The following is a 22,306-nucleotide window of genomic DNA, read 5'->3' as shown; positions in this document are numbered from 1 at the left end:
TTTGGTTTTTTTCATTTTACCCTATCTCTACATGAAATGACAATATTTTTTGTTTTGGGTCCGAGAAAAAAAGTGTGCCAGGCCAAAATCCAAAATGGCTGCCAAAACCCCCCAAATCACATTTTTGGCCACAACTTCTTTATTTGGTGGTCGTTTTCTCTGGTTTTGGTGTCTATTCATTTGTTTTGGGGGGCAGGCAATTTGTCTTTCCTTAAATTAATACTTTAAAACAATTATATGTACAGTTAAAAGGTGATTTTACTCAAATCTACCAATTTTTAGAGCCTTTTTTCAGCCCAAAAGTAGGTATCATCGTCTTGTGGTTCTTGGATATTAGACAATACCAGTTGAAAAGTAGCAAGCAGCTTTGTCTAGCTATACTGCTTTTATACTAAATAGGTTCATTATTGCGGATTGAAATAATCGCTAGAGGGTATTCATTTGTCTCGCAATCTACTATGGTCAACAAGGAAATTCGTGATCACTCTCGCAAAAAGTGTTCACTGGCTTTCTAGGAAATTCGTGATCACTCTCGCAAAAAGTGTTCACTAGCTTACAAGTTCACGAGCTTTCGAGTGCCGCTGCAACTCTTTATCAAGTGACGAAAATTATCTGATGACGTACTCTATTTATACTAATCTCCAGGACCGTACGCACGAACGCGAGAACAATAGGTGGGTATTGATCCGTTGCGTCGGTATGCGGCGCGGCCGGTAATCCGTATATGCAAATAAGCCGGGGGTATATGCAAATACGCCGTGGGTCGGCGATATGCAAATTAGACAAAATTGGCGGGCTCGCTAGTTTCCCGTGGGCGGGGGCTGACTAGCTGAGCGGTCCCTCGTTCGGGGCCGGGAACGATCGGGTCGGCGTGCACTGCCAGGCAAGGGGGTATTGTGCTGTCTGATGGTTCGCATCCAGAAGTCGGGGATGTCGATCCCGCTGTCTCTGTTGAAGTTGTTAGGACAAAGACGTATACTAATAGCCTCCTTAATCCTGCGTGTATACCAATGTCTCTCTTTGGCAATGCAATGTACACCCTCCCAATCTGGGTGGTGTTGTTTCTCCCAAGCATGTTCTGCCACCGCGGATGTGTCGGTTCGCTGTAACCGAACATCGCGCTTGTGTTCAGAAATGCGTTCAACTATCGGTCGGGCTGTTTCTCCGATGTAAGACCCGTCACATCCCTGGCAAGGAATGTTGTATACTACGCCATCACGTCTGTGATCAGGGATAGGGTCTTTGGGGTGTACAAGCTGTTTGTGTAAGGTGGTGTCCGAGCGGAAAACCGTTCGGATACCGTGACCTTCTAATCGGCGTTTAAGTTGTTGTGAGAGGCCATCTATGTATGGCAAGACTGTGCAAGTCTTGAAAACCTTCTGATCCCTTGGTGGTAGTTTTTTCTTGAAAGTGTTCTTGATAAAACGGCGTGGGTAGCCGTTGCTGTACAAGGCGCCACGTATGTGTGCTCTTTCTTTCGGGAGTTCAGGTGGGTGAGTTATGATACGTGCTGCTCTGTCGAACAGGCATTTAACAAGACCTTTCTTGACCGATTTGTCGTGATGAGAATCAAATGGTATGTATTGGTCTGTATGAGTGGGCTTGCGGTAGACAGAGGTGGAGAGTTTCCCGCCCTCGTGTCTTTGGACTAGCGTGTCAAGGAATGCTAATTTCCCTCCTTGCTCAGTCTCCAGAGTGAACTGGATGGACGGTTGCTGGCTATTCATGTATGAGAGTAGGCTGTCTGTTTCGGATCTATTTACGATTATGAAAGTGTCATCGACGTATCTCTTCCACACCCGAGGGTGGCATGTGGAAGGACACTTGGGCAAAGCGTTCTGTTCAAAACCTTCCATATATAGGTTAGCCACAACCGCTGAGACTGGGCTACCCATTGCTGCTCCTTCTGTTTGCTCATAGAAAGAGCCTCTGTACAGAAAATATGTGGATCTGAGGACGAACTCCAGGAGTTCGGCTATTTGTTCGGGCATAAGTGTGGTACGTTCTGATAATGTGGGATCGGATTGCATGCGTTGCAGGGCCGTACTGCATGCGCCCTCTATCGGTACGTTAGTGAAGAGGGAGACTACATCAAAAGAGATCATGGATTCCTGTTCGTTAACTGTCTGCTCCGATGTGAATTCAGCGAATTCACTGGAGTTGGAAACCGTGTGTTCTGAGCAGTTAGTGAGAGGGGACAGGATGTCCGCCAGGTACTTTGGTAGGTTATAGGCAAATGAACCTATGCATGATACTATTGGTCTGAGAGGTATCCCGGGTTTGTGTATTTTGGGCAACCCGTATATTCTAGGTGGCTGTTTCTGTGTGGGCTTTATCTTTTTGTATGTAGCCTCATCTAGAACTTTGTCTTTCTTTAGTGCCAGTAACGTACTGGTCAGTTTGCGACACATTCGATCTGTGGGGTCTTTCTTTAGCATTTTATACGGACCAGAGCTCAGAAGCTCGGTCATTTTGTCTTCGTAGGCGGTACTATCTAGAATGATTGTGGCACTACCCTTATCCGCAGGGAGGATTGTGATGCTATCATCATTCTTGAGTGTCTTAAGAGCATCACGCATCTCTCTTGTGGTATTCGGTTACCCCCTTGCCTGGCAGTGCACGCCGACCCGATCGTTCCCGGCCCCGAACGAGGGACCGCTCAGCTAGTCAGCCCCCGCCCACGGGAAACTAGCGAGCCCGCCAATTTTGTCTAATTTGCATATCGCCGACCCACGGCGTATTTGCATATACCCCCGGCTTATTTGCATATACGGATTACCGGCCGCGCCGCATACCGACGCAACGGATCAATACCCACCTATTGTTCTCGCGTTCGTGCGTACGGTCCTGGAGATTAGTATAAATAGAGTACGTCATCAGATAATTTTCGTCACTTGATAAAGAGTTGCAGCGGCACTCGAAAGCTCGTGAACTTGTAAGCTAGTGAACACTTTTTGCGAGAGTGATCACGAATTTCCTAGAAAGCCAGTGAACACTTTTTGCGAGAGTGATCACGAATTTCCTTGTTGACCATAGTAGATTGCGAGACAAATGAATACCCTCTAGCGATTATACTGCTTTTATTCCTATAAATTGGGGTTTACTGATATTTGCGAAATATATCTTATCAAATAAAAGAAAATGTCATCCATAGGGGCTTAAGGTATACAATGTACTGTACATACTACACTGCATATATCCATGCATTGACCACCACATAAGAAGGCCTGTATTATCTGTAGTGTCATAGAAATGAGCTTCTGAGCCAGAAGTTTAGAATTATATTGTGATTTGATTGCTTGTCAGCTGATTTACATGATGTAACCCGATGAAACATCAATTGCACATAAACATCACATACATGTATCATGTATATGTACATCACATTTTTAGCCATACCGTATCTTCTTCATTTGGTCTTTTTGAGAGTTTTTAACTAGTTGTGGTGTCTAAACCTATGTTTATGGGGTCAGGTTACTACCATGGTCACGCTGATCAACAGCCAATCAGAATCAAGGATTCCATGCAAGTTACCAATGGATGGAAAAGTTACCGTAATGGTAACTTATGCAACAGGGGCCCAGAATAGCTACAGATACAGTCAGTGTAAATGCCGTAATGTGGGGTTGATTATAATCCATTGTTGATAATATTTACCTCTCTCCAGCCCCTGAATTAGCATATTTGACAAAACATGTCCTCAATTTCTGAGACAAAACATATCTTCCATTTCTTGGGCATCTAATTCTTAACCTAAGAGCTAATTTCTATGACACTATAGTTGATATACAGACCTTGTTATATGTCATGGTTGCCAATGTACGGACATAAATGTATGCAACGCAGTACATGTATGTATATTGTATATACTGTCAAAGGCGGAAATCTCTCCCAAAAGGTTTGGAGGACCAGGGGCTGGAAAATTTTGACAAGCAAAAAAAAAAAGGTTATCACCCTAAATGTATGGTCATTTCAACCAAAATATATTTGACAAGCAAAAAAATGGTTATCACCCAAAAAGTAAGGTCACCTCGTCCAAAATACAGGTTTTATTTCGATTTTGAATGATGACCAAAAATAGCAGGGGGACATTTGATATTGTGTCCCCCCTACTACATTGTATTTTGGGTAGGGGGGACGCGTCCCCCCTGGGATTTCCGCCCATGTATACTGTACATGTAGCCCCTATGGATAAATGACATTTCTTTATTTAATAAGATATATTTCGCAAATATCCGTAAAACCCAAAGTAGAGGAATAAAAGCAATATAGCTACATGTATATGAAACTGCTTGATATTGTTGAACTCACATCGTCTAATATCCAAGAAGCACAAGACGATGAAACCTACTTTTTTGCTGAAAAAAGGTTCTAAAAACTTGTAAATTTAGGTAAAATCACCTTTTAACTATATAAATAATGGTTTAAAAGTACTAATTTTGGGAAAAACAAATTGCCTGCCCCCCAAAACATATGAATAGACACCAAAACCAGAGAAAAAGACCACCAAATGAAGAAGTTGTGGCCAAAAATGTGATTTTGGGGGGTTTTGGCGGCCATTTTGGATTTTGGCCCCGCACACTTTTTCTCGGACCTGAGACAAAAAATATTGTCATTTCATGTTCAGATACATTAAAAGGGATAGAAAAAAAACTGTTGCCATATTAAAATTTTTTTTAAAAGTATTTTTGACCCATGTATAGCCCACTCCTACTAATAAATAGAAAGAGTTGGCAGGTATGAGATGATCAACCTTTACAAGGATTTTATAAAAGATTACATACTGCAATTACATGGTCCTTTTCTGACAGCTCTGAATGTAAAGGATGTCCGCTGTGCTCTTGGATGCAACGTAAGACTCTCAGGTGATGTAGGATCTGGTATGATATCTGTCTTCTTGGGAATTATCCTGAAATAATAAATGTTAAATGGATGAACGAAAAATAGAACAGTATTCAAATTTCATAGTCCTGACAGCAGACAGATTTTTATCCTGAACTAATCATATAGGACAAATAACAAATCTACCCTAAACTTGTGCAAGATCATACGCTATTTTACAAACTATTTGTCAAATTAATTTCACACTGTTTTATAAATGCTTATCTTATCTTATTTCCTACTTGATTACCTATGACATCTGTGCAATATATAAATGGGAATTGAAGTAGTGGTAAATCACAAATGCTGATAGATAAACACATGGGGTATCTGAGCATCAACACGTAGTAACATAGGTCTTAAGAGTTGGTAGAGATGTGCAGCTAGTCTCTTACCCATGCATCCATTTATATCTTGCTTCTTCTGTCATGATGAGAAGACTACGCCTTGGAAGGACTATGGGTACTTGACGACCTTCAGGATCGGTAAACTCCATTACAACCTGAAAAAAAGAAAGAGAAATTCATAGATCATCTCAACGAGGACAAAAATACATCACAGAAAAAATTGCACTAATATTACAATAAGCCATGTCTTGACCATTCATATGTAAGAAAATATCCAGATCTGCGATCATTGTTAAACTTTATTGAGGTACATGTATTTGAACTTGAAACATGATGACTTATAACAATGACAGCCTGAGATATTATTGAGCTCCATGATATTCAAGGAATACAATGAGTGGTAGTCTAGAAGTTAATAAAATTATAATGATAAATATTATACAAATATATCAGGCTTTGAGAAAGTATAGTGGGAATTATTTATCCGAGGTTGGACTGGCAATTACTATTTTTCCCGAGGGGAAAATAGTTACATTGCTAGTCCAACCGAGGATTAATAATTCCCACTATGCTTTCGAAAGAAACGCCTGATATATTTGTTTTATATCCCTCTTTAACTTTGTGAACCTAGATTTCTAAACAATCTCGACCAAATCTAACGTTGCCGGACCTAGTCCTACTCTAAGTTAGGCCTGTTGAGCTAATGCTAGACAGTTCCTGGGTAGGCTGCGCGCGGCTTCTACCCGCCTGCTGTGCTGCATTGGCCGTTGCTGCAGTGGCACTCAAAATAAAATACGCGCAGTTAAAATATATGCTCTAAAAATTAGTATCGGATCTTGACTCACCCTTTTAGGTATTTTTATTCAAAATTAAAGGATCCTGTATGAATGGCCGTCGGAATTAGATTTTCTGCACTGTAATCTAGACCAAATTCCACACTGTTTTTCAGATTGTCGGTACGGTAATTTGGGCGAGAGTTTGTATTTTACTTTATTTACTTTTTGCGGATGATCGATATCTGGGTCAAGTCAGGGAGCATGCGCAATTCAAAGTTGAGAGAAAATATCGAGCATGAGCATGCGCAGTTCTGCCCATGAAAGTATATCGAAAAATAAACGGAGCTACAAGAAAACTATACGGAGCTAATTGCAGCGATGTGTTTTCCTATTGAAATTATACTTTGTCACATGATCACGAATTGACCAATCTTTTATCTAGAATACTCATGAATATTCATAACAGGGATATAAAAATTATTATTAACCGTATCAGACATCTGAGCAGGGCAAATTTAATACATTATTGCCTGCTTATGACTGTGATCAAATGGTTGGTCAATAAGTTTCCAATTGTTTATCCACGAACCCAATTTATTGCCCGCTCAGGAAAGTCAATGAGAAAATGCTTGGAAATGTAGCAGGCACTAAGGCAGAGCTAACATCCGGGTATTCTACACGTTTTTGAACGCGTCCTTGAACCGCGCAGTGCTATACGTCATAATGATAATCAAGTTGAGACAACGCTGGACACTGCGTCCCAGGCTAGTGACGCGTCATTTCAAGTGCGTCGAAATGGTAAAGTTCAGAGGCCCAGTCTGCTCAACATGACAAAATCGATTCTCGTTCTTAAACTCTAAATTATCAAAATTTTCATGATTTTTGCTCTCGATGTCTGATTTGGTTAAGAACAGCAATATTGACTAGCCTGAGGGCAAAATGACATATATCGCCCTCACTAAATTGATATCATCCTTGCTACGACTCGGGCGATATAAATCTAGTTTGGGCGATTTGTCATATCGCCCCCAGGCCAGTCAATATTGCTTTATTGTCACAACCCTGAAAAGACTTGGGTTACCTGTATTATAATACCTATCAAGCATCCCCCCTGGTAACTTTTGGGGTTCTTATTATAGCTTTATTGTTAAATGGAAAACTTGGCATTGTGACCTGCACCTCTAATCCAAGCTAAATGGGAGATTACAAATTGATGCAGGGGTCCAAGGTTCAAACCCTGATCATGTATTTTGGATGACATTATGACACCCCCCCCCCCCCAAATAAAAACTTATCATGGTTAAAAATTATTAAAATCACAATAAGAAAAATAGACCTTATGCATTGATGGATATGCGTCCCTACTGACGCGATCTTATAATTACAAGTACGTCATAATGGTAAAGTGCAGAGCCCAGCCCCTGATATAGCATGAAAATAAAAATATTGATTGGCTCTTCTTTTGAGGATTATCAAATATATTGCCCTTAAAAGAACCATATTGCCCTCATCTAAAGACTCAGGCCAATATGATTCTGTTGCTTGCAAGATCTTTGATGTTCCCCTCAAGGCCAGTCAATATTATATACATGTAACTATTGCCCTGGTCAGCAGATGACGTGCTGGCACACAATGTAAGAACTTTTTCCACTCCCTAAGGAGCATACCAAGAGCTGGAAAATATGAGAGAAACTCTACCTGTGATTCCAGACTGAGGGATATGATAGCATCTTCAAAGGCTGAGTGTGTGTCTACATGAGGAGGAATACCTGGACATAGAAAGAATTTTGAAAAATTACAGTATCATATTTGTCTATAGATTATTGTATTTAATATGAACTTGAACTTGAATCTTATTGTCCAAAAAAGAATTAGAGCATAAAAACCATACATCAAAGAAGTACATGTATATTGAAATATAATAGTTTACAGGATAACAGGAACCAATAACTAGCATGAATGCTAGTCGGGTCTGGTACCTTTAAATGCTCAAATACAAAATATTTGTCTCGTTGAAAAAAATAACATTAATGAATTATATATATACACTCTGTACTCACATACAACTACGATACAAATGAAATTTATATTATAGAAGTATTAAAGAGTTGCTGTTGTCCACCATCACCTTCTCCAAACACCCTCCTAACCACAACCTTTTCCTTATTATACCACAAAAAGCCCAGATTTCATTTTGTATACCAAATGAACACGTCTAACCGTTGTGGATAAGGTTGGTAGCATAAGTGCACTTAAAAAGCTTGCATGACACACTTGCATGATTTAAATCAAACACATGTGTGCACTAAAAGTAATCAGGAGCACCCATCAGAGACAGGGAGAGATTGATCTGAATTTAGCCATATGATTTCAATAGAGGTGTTTATCAAAAGAATATGCTTCCTTTTTCTTTTCTTTTTTAAATCATAAGTAAATTGTATTTGGTATGGAAAACAAGTATGCAACAATCGATCACCTTTTAGTTTCAGGGAATGAGAAAATCCCACAACAATATGAAGAAAGACACTATGAGTCAGATGTATAAAAAGTAGCAATTGCTTCAAGCACAACCAATTGCTAGCCAAGCCAAAGATCATGCCTTTAGCAATTGCTTTATTTTGCATGCTTAACCTTACACTTGTGCTTAAACCATTTTCTTGCCTTCAGAAAGCAGTAACTAGCAGTTTAAACAATACAGACATTGATTTCAATATACCATATAATTACCTTGACCTGGTTGATACTGGTTGATAGTGAGCTGATCCGGTTTGAACTGCACATGACCGGTTTCCATGATCCTATTAATCACATGATCATATAGTTCTGGCATTCCTCCTGGTAAAGGCTGATCTCTATCTATATTGTTGGTAGTGTATTTGAATTCATAGCCGTGATGTTTTACCTTACGATGCTTCAAACTCTGGTTTACTGTGAGGGAATTCAAACAATTTGATTGTACTTTTCAAATTAACATTTGGCACAAATGCAACACAATTTCAGATACTATATGTACTGTCTTTTTAATGAGGCTAATGGAGATAAATGGGGCCTCACAGATGAACGTTTAGCCAGCATATGCAGGCGTATAATGATTAAAACAATTGCAAGCTGTTTTCATAATCCCATTTCTTTGGTTATCAAGAATTGCCCTTTGTACATGTAACAACACCAATGATTCTTCATAAAAATAATTTGAATCTTGATATCTTTTATTGTTAATTCTTTAGGACATATTCCCTCCTGTGCCACATTAATTTTAGAATGCAACCTTTATAGTTAATACCTTGTGATTTATTTTATCAAAAGGCTTTCTGTATATACTGAAATAAGCGATGCACATATCACTATTAAGTTTGGGTGTATACATGTCAAACAGACTTTATGCACTCTGTGTGTATTGTGAATGAAACATGATTCAAAGTTAGCAGTCCGCTGTACAGTCAATCAAAGTGGGCAAAGACTTTTCAAACTAGCACATCAATGATGTGGAGCTCATCCGGCATCTCGCAACGAAATTTAACACAATTTTAATTTCAGCCCAGTTGACACTGTAGTGAATTATATTGGTGACATAAATTGAGGATATAGAATTGAAATTGATGAAGAAATGACATAGAATAATTTTTTGTGATCTATGAATAAATTTCATATAAATTGAGCATAAATATTTTTCTAGTAAAAATTTCTTAACTCTGTGTAGAACCTTCGTGAACCTTATGTACATGTAGCTCTCAGATGGAACAAAAATAATCAAAATCAATCAACAAATAAATAATTATTTTTTGTGAGTTTAGAAAATATATGAATAAATTAGCATATTTAATGAGTTTCAAAATTCTGTGTTGAAATTTTGTATCACCACCTCGAGCTATCATATAAAGCAAACAAAATTGAAATTGATCAATAAATGAAGAAAAAACATTTTTTGTGATTTATGAATAAATTTTGCATAAATTTAGCATAAATAATTTTCTAGACAAAATTTCAAAATTTTGTGTACATGTTTGGTGAACCTCATGAAGCTCTACCAGATGGAAGAAAAAAAATCAAAATCGGTCAACAAATAAAGAAGAGGCATTTCTGTGATTTATGAATAAATTTTGCATAAATTAGCATAAATAATGTTGTGCTGGTCTCAATGCTAGGCTCAACATTTCAGTGACCTGTAACATTATCAGTTTGGAATGAGTGATTGCCTCTGTTTGAGTAGAATTTTCCAAGCATTTTAAAATTGTGGACTGACGACAGACGCCGGACGCCACGGCATAAGCCCATCTTCGGGCCAGATGAGCTAAAAATGTCATTCTAGATATCATGAATGGAATGCTTGATATGAAGAAATAGGATTATTAAAAGAGGAAACATGTAAACATACACAGCTTTCTATGGTGGGTGGATTTACTTCAACAAATAAAGTGAAATAGATAAAGAATATCATTATCAATTAATAAACAGATAAGAATACAGTTACCTTTCTCTGAAGAACTTTGCCAATCAATGCTATTCACTAATTTATGTTCCAAGCTTTCATCTATGAAGTCAGGTATAATTACAAGACCTAATGGTGGTACCATGGCCTGAGGCTTATCAACTGGTACTGTCAATCAAAACAATCAAACAAGAAAACTTCATACAAACAAAGAGTGCACCTAATACAGAAGAACCACAGGAAGGGCAGAACTGGAAAGAAAACCTATTTTCCTCCTGGCTTAAACCAATCAGATAGAACATGCCAGACCACACATCTGTATATTTACATCCATCAACATGAAAACTGAGTACCTTTCTACATTGCTGGAGTATAGCCATGATAAAATACAGTAAACCAAACATGTACAAAGAGAGATACATTCATGCAGATTAAGCTTTTGTTGAATTAAATTAAATCTCAGAATTTGATATTTATCCAAAAAAAAATTATAATTGAATTGTGGCTGAAGATTTCAAGCAAAAGCAACTTTGAGACCTACAAGGGGATGTTTGGTGCTTTCACACAAGGAGTAGAACAACCTTGACTACATAGCCCATTTTTCAAGTAGTTAATGATTTCTATTCCTTATTTTTGATGATACGCTAGTTATGAGAGATACCTCTCATTTCTTTAGAATCATTTTTTTACACAAAATTAATCCTTCCTTTTATGAATGAATTCTTTAAAAAAATACACCCCCAAAACAAATAAAATGTGCTTGACATACAGGGTTCATTGATTTCATGTAATTTTCATTTTATCATCTGTAGGGAAACTCACCACTTTGAACAAAGGAAAGATAGAGTGTAACATTGGATGGTCCCTGGCCTTCTCTCATACAGTAGCCATTTAGTCGTTGAATGGCAGATATTGCATGAGATGAGCTTCTATACTTCACAAAGCAGTAGGGTTTTCCTCTCAGCATTACAACATCTTCCACAGGGCCTATACTGCTGAATATACTGAGAATTTCACCTCGTTGAATCCCATTACCTAGGCCTCCATTGGCAACCAGCAGATTCTGTAATCACAGATGTATGATAGTAAGGTATTGAAATGGCTGATAATAAAATCCTAAAAAACCTTTTGTTGGTCCAGCATCAACTTTCATTGTTCTCAAAATAAAGTAAACACAAGATAATAGGAATAGATCAAAACAGAGAAAGTATTAAATATATTTCGAAACTAGAACTAGAAGAAAAAGAGGATTAATAAAAAAGAGAAAAAAAGAGAAAAAGAAAGTGAAGAGTTGGGAGGGAAAGTACATGTACATGTACATGAAGAATGGGAGGAGTGGACAGAGAAAATATAAAGGAAAATAGGAATGATAATAGGGGTAAGGAAAAGATGAAGAGGGAGAAGTGGGAGTAGGAATGGAAGGAGGAAGAGGAGGAAAAACAAGGCAAAAGCGATTTTTGTGTCTCGCCCACTTATGAAAATAACCAGAAATATCGTGATTTGTGAGGGCACGCAACAGAATTGTATCGAAACTCATTGTGAAATGACTGGGATGGAATAACACTTGTCATAAGAGCCTCGCACGTAAACTTTAATGTTGACCTAAACATGACCTTTGACCTTACCATGTGACCTCCGACTGCAGCATAACATGCAGGTCGCCTAAGTACATCTACCATCAAAGTTTTGTTGAAAAGTGACTTACGGTTGCGGAGTTACAATGTAGGTGTCATAAGAGAGTCTTGCATGTAAACTTTAACGTTCACCTGAAAATGACCTTTGACCTTACCATGTGACCTCCGACTGCAGCATAACATGCAGGTTCCCCAAGTCCATCTACCATCCAAGTTTGGTTGAAAATTGATTTACGGTTGTGGAGTTAGTTGTCATAAGAGAGTCTTGCATGTAAACTTTAACGTTGACCTGAACATGACCTTTGACCTTATCATGTGACCTCTGACTGCAGCATAACACGCAGGTCCCCCAAGTCCATCTACCACCCAAGTTTGGTTGAAAAGCGACTTACGGTTGCGGAGTTAGGTGTCATAAGAGAGTCTTGCATGTAAACTTTAACGTTGACCTGAAAGTGACCTTTGACCTTACCATGTGACCTCCGACTGCAGCATAACATGCAGGTCCCCAAAGTCCATCTACCATCCAAGTTTGGTTAAAAAGTGACTTACGGTTGCGGAGTTAGTTGTCATAAGAGAGTCGTGCATGTAAACTTTAACGTTGACCTGAAAATGACCTTTGACCTTACCATGTGACCTCCGATTGCAGCATAACATGCAGGTCCCCAAGTCCATCTACCATCCACGTTTGGTTGAAAAGTGACTTACCGTTGCTGAGTCAGGTGTCATAAGAGTCTTTTAAATTTAACGTTGACCTGAAAATGACCTTTGACCTTACCATGCGACCTCCGACTGAAGCATAACATGCAGGTTCCCCAAGTCCATCTACCATCCAAGTTTGGTTGAAAAGTGAATTACGGTTGCGGAGTTAGGTGTCATAAGAGAGTCTTGCATGTAAACTTTAACGTTGACCTGAAAATTACCTCTGACCTTACCATGTGACCTCCGACTGCAGCATAACATGCAGGTTCCCCAAGTCCATCTACCATCCGAGTTTAGTTGAAAAGCAACTTACGGTTGTGGAGTTATGTGTCATTAGGTTTGTGACGGACGGACGACATTTGGATCCCTAAGTCTCGCCTTCACCTCTGGTGGGCGAGACAAAAAGGAGAAGAAAACAAGTGGAACGCCTCTAGCGGTCTCACCTGCATCACGGCTGTTTCACAGTGAAAATAAGCTTAGCGCCCCCTTGCGGCCCGAGTACGCATATGCATTTAACGTTGTTGTACCACGATCTCTTCAGATGCGATGAAAAAAACTTTGGCGAATGTTGTGGCATCTGGCGCTGACACGACCAACTCTCTCTGTCTATCCTCAACAGTTTCTTTATTTCGCAAAAATTCCGTGGAGAAAACATTTTTGGGCGCTAGTGTAGTTTCGCACCTCCCCGTTTAATGGTTTTCAAACATGTACAATCTCACCCTAAATAATTCACAACCTAAAATACTTGCATCTGAGCCTCCAAAGTCCAGTAGAAGTTGAATATTTGCTGTTTTGACACTTTTTTTTACAAAGTTTTACACCTATTTCGGAATCACTCGGTCGCTTGAAGCTCAGCGCTGCACATAAGCAGTCGGTACGCGTACAGTACGTACCACCTAGTGAAGTGCAAGAAGAGCGAGTTTTTCTATGGTATCTTCAAAAAGATTTTTTCCCCTCTTTCAGCTTGCACCAAGTATTACGGTAGTGGTTGTGCAGAGTGGTTGATGTTTGTTGTGTGAAGGTGTGTGTGGGGTGTGCGTGTGTGTGCTTGTTTGAATGAAATAAGAAATGTGAAAAATGTGAATACACGTAGATTTAGCGATGAAATAAGAAATAATAATGTAGAGCCTTATTTTGAACTCTAGGTCAGAGAACTTTCCTTCAGTTTACAATTGTATGCTATGTTGATTGTATGCTATGTTGATTTCATGCTAGTAGATTACATTTTTCAATTTTTCACACGCGTACCATCTCCATCCATACCACCTGGGACATGCAATGTACATTTCATCCTTTTGTTTGCATGCGCATACACTCACTACATGCAGGGAGGTGATCATATTACGTGTATGTCATTACTCTCAGTCTCACACACTAACTGCACCTGATATCCATTTAGGTTTACCCTTCGTATAACTTTGATGATTTCTGATTGGTTCCTTATACTCATCCATGCTTATGTTCATCTATGATTGGTTGATTATATACAAATGAATATTTATGTTTGTGCAGTCGGATGAAAAAATAATAAAAAGTGGCAGAGAGAGCCAAGGCCCTGGAACAATTTTTTTTTCACCGGGGTGCTGAGATTTATATACATGTATATCAAGGGTGGATCCAGGATTTGTGAAGGGGGGGGGAGGTGGCGGAGACCAGCTTCCCTACCTGTTGAGAAACGTGGGCATGAATCAGTACTTGAGCGTAAAGAGGTCGCAACCAGCCACTCAAGAGCTGATGAGCAGGTGGGGGGGGGGTGGTAAGCATTAAAAAAAAAAAATTTAAATTAGTAATGATTTTTTTTTTTTTAAAGGGGAGTCCAGCGGGTTTTTAAGGTCTAAAAAAGGGACTTGGGCGCAGCCGCGGCTGATTCGGCCCCCTCTAAACAGCCTGAACTCCTCAAATCATCCTGAAAGGGGGAGGGGGCACGGCCGATTCGCCCCCCCCCCCTGGATCCGCCCCTGTATATATATACAACACATTTTGCAGGGGGTTGCTGTGCATCCCCTGAAAAATCTGCAGCACCCCTATCACCCCCGCTTCCCAGGGCCCTGGAGAGAGTCATGTGCTCAGAGAGACGTTTGACCTTATAGGTTTATTTAATATATAATGCTCTATGTACACTACATGCCAAGTTTCAGAACAGTTTGTCGCTCCATGTCTGAGAACACCCCCCCCCCCCAAAAATAAAAACCAAACAAACATTACTCTGCCTTTTTAGGGTTAAATCTTTTTATAATTTGAAAAAAATGTGTCGAGATATAGTTTACTTTGATCATGCATGTGGGGGGGGCGGCATTTTCCAAATTTTACCTAAGGGCGCCCAAAATCTGGTCGGGCCCCCAGGGGTATAAAATACTGGATACGCGCATGGGGGTGGGGGGGGTCATCTCAAAGAATCCCCAAAATGTAGCTCCGATATGTATCGACCCTTACTCCCTGCAGATAACCTGGAAACCATGCCCCTAATTCCCCTCCCCCTGTCCTGAAAGCACATTATTTCCTTCAATTTTTATACATTTTACATTTTGGTATATAGAAAGTTTGCATTTTGGGCACAGCTCTTTACAGATCGTTATAGTACAACATTATTATATTCTAGTGCCTATATTACTTTTTATATCTTTGGAAAGGACCCACTGAAGCTAAGAAGAAAAAAAAATGCTTTGCTCCCACCGATAAAGCTACTATCTTCGCCCTCATCCCCCCCCCCCAACCTTGTGCACGGTAACATTGTTTCTACATAGTACCTAAAAACTTTGCATGATAGAACTATAGAAGAATTTGCATTGTTGTAAAAAAAAAATATATATATGATGCGACCGTATATAAATTGTAAGTCAGTGAAAAAGGAGTGAAAATCACTTTTAATTATCAATTAGGAACATTTTTATTTTGCTTCAGATAGGGAAAAGATAACCCTTAGCGCGGAATTTGCTCTGAAAAAACCCTTTTCTCTTAAATGAGCGATTTTGATACCCTTAAAGGGATCCTGCCCGAAAAAAATGCCACTTATTCCGCGTATTTGTGCACGCGCATGGTTACAGCGTTGTATATAGAGTGGCCCCCAGGGGCGTGAGAATGAAGCGGGATACCTTTTGATTGCGGCAAAAATGTTATCATCAGAGAAACTCCAAAGATGAATGATAAAAATGACCCCCCCCCCCCCCACTTCCAAATAAAAACCCTCGAGAAAACCCAGTGTCAGATCAGTCGTTGACCAAACATCTTTGGCGTCAAAACTCGAGTTGAATTTTTATCATGGCTGCTGCTCAGCCTCAGGGCGGCAATTTGCCTGACCAGGCAGAGTTTGAGGGAATCAGTCTGACCGAGATTGGGCATAGATTCAAATACGACATCGACGGCATGGTTCTCTGGTGCCGAAACCATGGACTTCTTGCAACACATATGGACTGTCCTACCTGCGGTCATCCATGTCGGGAAGGGGCATATAACAGGGCCGTTGATGGCATCACATGGCGTTGCGCAAATCCCTGTCGGAAGACGGTGAACATCAGAAAGGGCAGCTTCTTTGAAAGGAGCCATCTTCAACTCTGGCAGATAGTTGCCCTTTCCTACGTATGGTCAACCAACTGCGGTCGTGCTCGAGGGCTGTCTCAGGACATCATCACGAAGGAAGTTGGAGTCTCGAACAAAACGACGGTGGACTGGATGCAGTTTTTTCGCGACATCTGCGTCCAGTACTTCCAAAACCACCAGCAGCAGATCGGGGGTCCGGGTGTCCTAGTTGAGATTGACGAGTCTCTTTTTGCGAGAAGGAAAAACAACTTAGGACGCGCCCGACCAGAAAAGTGGGTCCTCGGTGGCTACGAGCCCGCCCGCAAGATAGGCTTTCTGGTCGAGGTCCAGCAGCGGGACACGGCTACCCTGCTGCCCATCATCAAACAATGGGTGGCACCCGGCAGCATTGTCTGGACCAATATGTGGAGAGCATACAACAACCTACCAAACTTGCCGGGACAATACCAACACGGGGTGGTAAACCACACACTCAACTTCGTTGATCCGAACACCGGTGTGACTACCAACAGAGTCGAGTCAATGTGGCAGAGAGCTAAGGCGAAGTTCAAGGCACAACAAGGTCCAACCAACAGAGCCATGATAGGCGACTACCTTTGTGAGTTCATGTGGTCACAGCGCTTTTCGGCAAGTCCACTCTTTCATTTGTGGACACAGATTGCCACAGACTTGTACCCCGTCAATTAACTTTATCTTACATGCTCGTCTTCCTATTTAATCATTTTTATTTTATTTTTTACTATTATTGATATTGCCAGTTATGATTTTCCAAATACCAATATTTTGTTATTACTTTTTTAGTATCATTATGACAATAATTATTGACATTGTTATTAGGTGATCCGCAGTTCATTCTGCGAAGTACTTGATCAGTTTTAATTTTGATATCAGCTTCAGAAAGGACACGAGTTGTAGACATAATTTCATGTATCATTTTTAAGGGTCGGGCATTACAACATCATGATGTTTTCGGTTAAAGTTTGCTCAATGTAATTAGTTACGTATCATTTTTTAAAAACCTATGTTTATGTTACAGTATACGTCTTAAAGTTACATATTGTTTTCTTCATGACATGATCTATATTGTTTTTCTTTCGTGTATTCTATTAGAACCATCTGTATAATTCCTTTCAGCATTTTGTTGCTCAAAGTTTATATATTCCTTCCATGAAGGTTCATCAATAATATATATTTTCTAAAATCAATGAGACAAATATATTTTGTGTTATTTTGTCTTTTGTTTGCAGTCATTATTTCATTTAAACGTTTGATTTGCAATATTTGTAGATGTGTGCTGATCACTGATGAATGTGTTTGTTTTGTGAGTGTAAATGTATTAGCGGCTACGATTGAAATGTGAATTTCGAAAGTGTATGTTTAGAAGACAGAATGATTGCAGTGGCGTAGACACGTCCTCAGACCTGGGGGGGCGGAGGGGGATGATGATGTCGCACATACACAAACACACCTTTACATCCACACATACAGAAGCATATAACTTCCCTTTCTTTTTAAGTATCTTTCTTTCTTTCCTATCTATCTTTCTCTTTCTTTCCTTCCTATCCATCTTTCTCTTTCTTTCCTTCCTATCCATCTTTCTCTTTCTTTCCTTCCTATCCATCTTTTCTTTCTTTCCTTCCTATCCATCTTTTCTTTCTTTCCTTCCTATCCATCTTTTCTTTCTTTCCTTCCTATCCATCTTTTCTTTCTCTTTCTTTCCTTCCTATCCGTCTTTTCTTTCTTTCCTTCCTACCCATCTTTTCTTTCTCTTTCTTTCCTTCCTATCCATCTTTTCTTTCTTTCTATTTTAATCAACCCCTCTCTTCTTTTTCCTTATTTTTCTTTCTTTTTCTTTCTTTCTAATCACTCTCTCTCCCTTCTTTCTTCCTTTCCATTTTATCTTTTCATCTTTTTTCTCTTCCCTTGTCAAATTTATCTTTCTTCTTTTTCTATCTATATATCTTTTCGTTCTTTCCTTTTAAGGCTATTTTGTATTTTGTAAATCTATTGTTTTATTTTTTTCTCTCTTTAGTGCCATCTTTGTATTTACATTTTTTTACTCTTTCCCCCGTCCTTTCTCCTTATTCTTTCCGTCTTTTTTCCTCTCTTCGTCACTTCTCTCTCTCTCTCTCTCCCGCCTCTCTCTCTCCGCCCCTCTCTCTCTCTCCCGCCTCTCTCTCTCCGCCCCCCTCTCTCTCTCTCTCTATTTCTTTCTCTTTATTTTTTTAATATACCAAAGGCCCTAATAAACATTTTGTTTTCATGTGTTTTTTAATTATTGTTAGGGATTGCTTTGATGGTTTATGCGTTTTGGGTTCACTACATAGGTGTTATACTTTGGAGACGAATAAAAATTAGTCCAACAACTCTCTAGCTCAGGTTGCAACGGCTCTGTGGCCTCTCTCTCTCTCTCTCTCTGAGCATATGACTCTCTCCAGGGCCCTGGGGAGCGGAGGTGATGGGGGTGCTGCAGATTTTTCAGGGGATGCACAGCAACCCCCTGCAAAATGTGTTGTTTATATATATATATATATATATATATATACACAGGGGTGGATCCGGGGGGGGGGGGGGGCGAATCGGCCGCGATTCGCCCCCTCCCCCTTTCAGGCTGATTTGAGGGGTTCAGGCTGTTTAGAGGGGGGCCGAATCGGCTGCGGCTGCGCCCAAGTCCCTTTTTTAGACCTTAAAAATCCGCTGGACCCCCTTTAAAAAAAAAATAATTACCAATTTTTAAAAAATTGTTTTCCCACCCTGCCCTCCCCCACTGACAGAATTTCTAATTGGTCACTTTTGCAGAAAACATTACGAACTGACGGTTAAAAATTATTTTTTTTATGCTTACCACCCCCCCCCCCCCACCCCCCCCCCCCCCCCCCCCGCTCATCAGCTCTTGAGCGGCTGTTTGTGACCTCTTTACGCTCAAGTACTGATTCATGCCCACGTTTCTCAACAGGTAGGGAAGCTGGTCTCCGCCACCTCCCCCCCCCCCTTCACAAATCCTGGATCCGCCCTTGATATACATGTATATAAATCTCAGCACCCCGGTGAAAAAAAAATTGTTCCCAGGGCCTTGGCTCTCTCTGCCACTTTTTATTGTTTTTCCATCCGACTGCACAAACATAAATATTCATTTGTATATAATCAACCAATCATAGATGAACATAAGCATGGATGAGTATAAGGAACCAATCAGAAATCATCAAAGTTATACGAAGGGTAAACCTAAATGGATATCAGGTGCAGTTAGTGTGCGAGACTGAGAGTAATGACATACACGTAATATGATCACCTCCCTGCATGTAGTGAGTGTATGCGCATGCAAACAAAAGGATGAAATGTACATTGCATGTCCCAGGTGGTATGGATGGAGATGGTACGGCGTGTGAAAAATTGAAAAATGTAATCTACTAGTACTAGCATGAAATCAACATAGCATACAATCAACATAGCATACAATTGTAAACTGAAGGAAAGTTCTCTGACCTAGGCTAGCCTAGAGTTCAAAACAAGGCTCGATCTACATTATTATTTCTTATTTCAATTTTCATCGCTAAATCTACGTGTATTCACATTTTTCACATTTCTTATTTCATTCAAAAAATCAAACACACGCACACCCCACACACATACCTTCACACAACAAACATCAACCACTCTGCACAACCACTACCGTAATACAAGTTGGTGAGGGCTGAAAGAGGGGAAAAAATCTTTTTGAAGATACCGTAGAAAAACTCGCTCTTCCTTGCACTTCACTAGGTGGTACGTACTGTACGCGTACCGACTGCTTATGTGCAGCGCTGAGCTTGATCAAGCGACCGAGTGATTCCGAAATAGGTGTAAAACTTTGTCTTTGTAAAAAAGTGTCAAAATGGCAAATATTCAACTTCTACTGGACTTTGGAGGCTCAGATGCAAGTATTTTTTAGGTTGTGAATTATTTAGGGTGAGATTGTACGTTTGAAAACCATTAAACGGGGAGGTGCGAAACTACAATAGCGCCGCTCCCTCCTTTGCGGTGACATACGCCCTCACGCGACAAACGCTATTTTAGTATTTGCGATGTCTATCGCCTAGTATAGCCTTAGCCCTAAGCCTTACTTAGGCATCACACCGAAATCTTTTTTTTTTCTTTCTAACATGACGTGAAAATGAGTACGTGGGTACAAGACAACAAGTACTACAATTACAAAACGAGAACCCCAAACCAAATTTGGTTTAAAATAGAATGAAATCTAAGAACTTACGGGAGTTGGATTGGTAACTGTAAGAATTCCATCATGCTTCAGTAACACATGGCATGCTTTTGCCTGCTTTCTCGCAAGTTTTCTTTCTGATTTTGATAGTTTTGTCGGCGTGTCGCAGCCGCAGGCGGACGTCAGGGAATTCTCCTCCGGCTCCGCCATGCTCAAGATCAATGAGACAAATTGAAAAAGGAAAAGCCGCGCTGGGATACTTGTACATAAAATAAAAAGACATTAATGAAATATGATGGGGTGTCCAAACTCCCGTCCAAACTTCGCGGACTTTTCAAAAATATTCATCAGGCTTCAATTTGTTCACAAAATATTCATAATTTATACAAAACCAATTCAAGAAATCAGCGGCTTAACTACGGGGAGGGGGGTCTTGGGGGGGAACACGTGCCCCCCGCCCCCCCCCCCCCCCCCCATCGGCTGGCAAAAAAAAAAAACGGGGAAAAATAGAAAAAAAGGAAGAGAAATGTAGTAGGAAAGAAGAAATTATTGTTCATTATAATGTTATATTTGTTATTGTTTTATGTATTATATGCTTCTTTTTTATGACTTCTTAAAGTGATTGCCCTTTAAGGTCTTAATTTAAAACATTTGCTGTTACGTTCGCATGAGTGGATTGGTGAGATATGTCTGCTCTTCATGAATTCCTAAAATCAGTCCTTAAAATGTCCCTTTTTGTGATCTGAAAATAATGAAATTTTCAGCTTGCATCATTAATTTGGTTAGTGAAATACGTATGGTCTTCGTGAATTCCTACAAACAATTAAGCCTTAAAATGTGCCTCTTCAGTTCTGAATTTCCTAAATTTCAATATTTGATTAGTGAGATGCGCATGATGATCATGATTACAATGACTACAAAGAGTGCTTCATGTGTTTAGTTGTAATTCTAACAAAAACACTTGCATTATCCCGGGGGGGCCAGTCAAATATATTGCTGTACACACACGTGACCAAAACGGCCGTCCCCCCCCCCTCCCCCTCCTTGGATCGGCCAGTGTGCATAGGCCTATATATTCAGTCCATGTTTTTTAAGATGTAACTAGTAGTCAATTTGGATTTGGGCCACATTTGAGGCCTCTATCACCAACAATTTACCCTACCTTCAACTTTCCAAGTTCCAAAGGACTCGTCTCTCAAAAACTTAAAGAAGCTGGAAGGCGATTTCCTTCCACCCAAATGTTCATACCCTTTATTTCAGTAGGCATTGTTCACTCATGCATGAATAGTTCTCCATTTTTTTGGTGTCATCTGGCTTTCTATATACATATATATATATACAAGCCTTTCCCCAAAAAGGAATATATTTTTTATTTGGCCGCCATTTCAAAAGTGTATAGTTTTTTTAGACGCACTGTATATTGTCCCCTCTTTCAAATGAATGTGAATTCATGTGATTCAATTTTGAGCAGAGAATACAACATGATCATAATAATGAACATTTCTGTGTTAGGAGTGAGCAAAAGTCCCTCCAGAGAGTGTGATCACCCCTATTTTTTGAGAGTGTATCACTCTAAACTTATAAACACAGTCAGCTGATCGCACTCAAGGTCCCTCTGTGACCTGTGTGTGTTCGAAATGAGTATATTTTGTGAAAACAAACAGACAATTGCATCCAATCCTAATCATGATCACCAGATAAAGCAGGTGATTGCATTCAAGTTATGATGATAACCAGAACACACAGGTTATTGCATCCAATCCAAATCATGATTACCAGATAAAGCAGGTGTTTGCATTCAAGTC

At 39.8% G+C, this 22,306-nt stretch overlaps 1 protein-coding gene across 2 annotated transcripts in view; it reads right to left on the bottom strand.

Moving 5' to 3' along the window:
* The window catches only part of LOC129261499 (alkylated DNA repair protein alkB homolog 8-like), a 31,521-nt gene extending 10,787 nt beyond the window's left edge, over window positions 1–20,734 (bottom strand). For both annotated transcript variants that reach the window (XR_010293739.1, XM_064100318.1), the window contains exons 1-7: window positions 20,553–20,734; window positions 11,256–11,496; window positions 10,476–10,601; window positions 8,732–8,932; window positions 7,703–7,773; window positions 5,277–5,383; window positions 4,785–4,909 (exon numbers count right to left, since the gene is read on the bottom strand). Coding sequence is in view for 1 of the 2 variants with exons in the window: in XM_064100318.1 (XP_063956388.1) it covers window positions 4,785–4,909; window positions 5,277–5,383; window positions 7,703–7,773; window positions 8,732–8,932; window positions 10,476–10,601; window positions 11,256–11,496; window positions 20,553–20,711 (1,030 nt within the window). In the remaining variant the exon portion in view is untranslated. The remainder of the gene's footprint in view (window positions 1–4,784; window positions 4,910–5,276; window positions 5,384–7,702; window positions 7,774–8,731; window positions 8,933–10,475; window positions 10,602–11,255; window positions 11,497–20,552) is intronic.
* Window positions 20,735–22,306: the final 1,572 nt, after the last annotated feature.

The sequence above is a fragment of the Lytechinus pictus genome, chromosome 5, assembly GCF_037042905.1.
Source record: "Lytechinus pictus isolate F3 Inbred chromosome 5, Lp3.0, whole genome shotgun sequence".
NCBI classification, from domain to species: Eukaryota; Metazoa; Echinodermata; class Echinoidea; order Temnopleuroida; family Toxopneustidae; genus Lytechinus; species Lytechinus pictus.
This window is presented reverse-complemented; position numbering and strand designations above follow the sequence as displayed.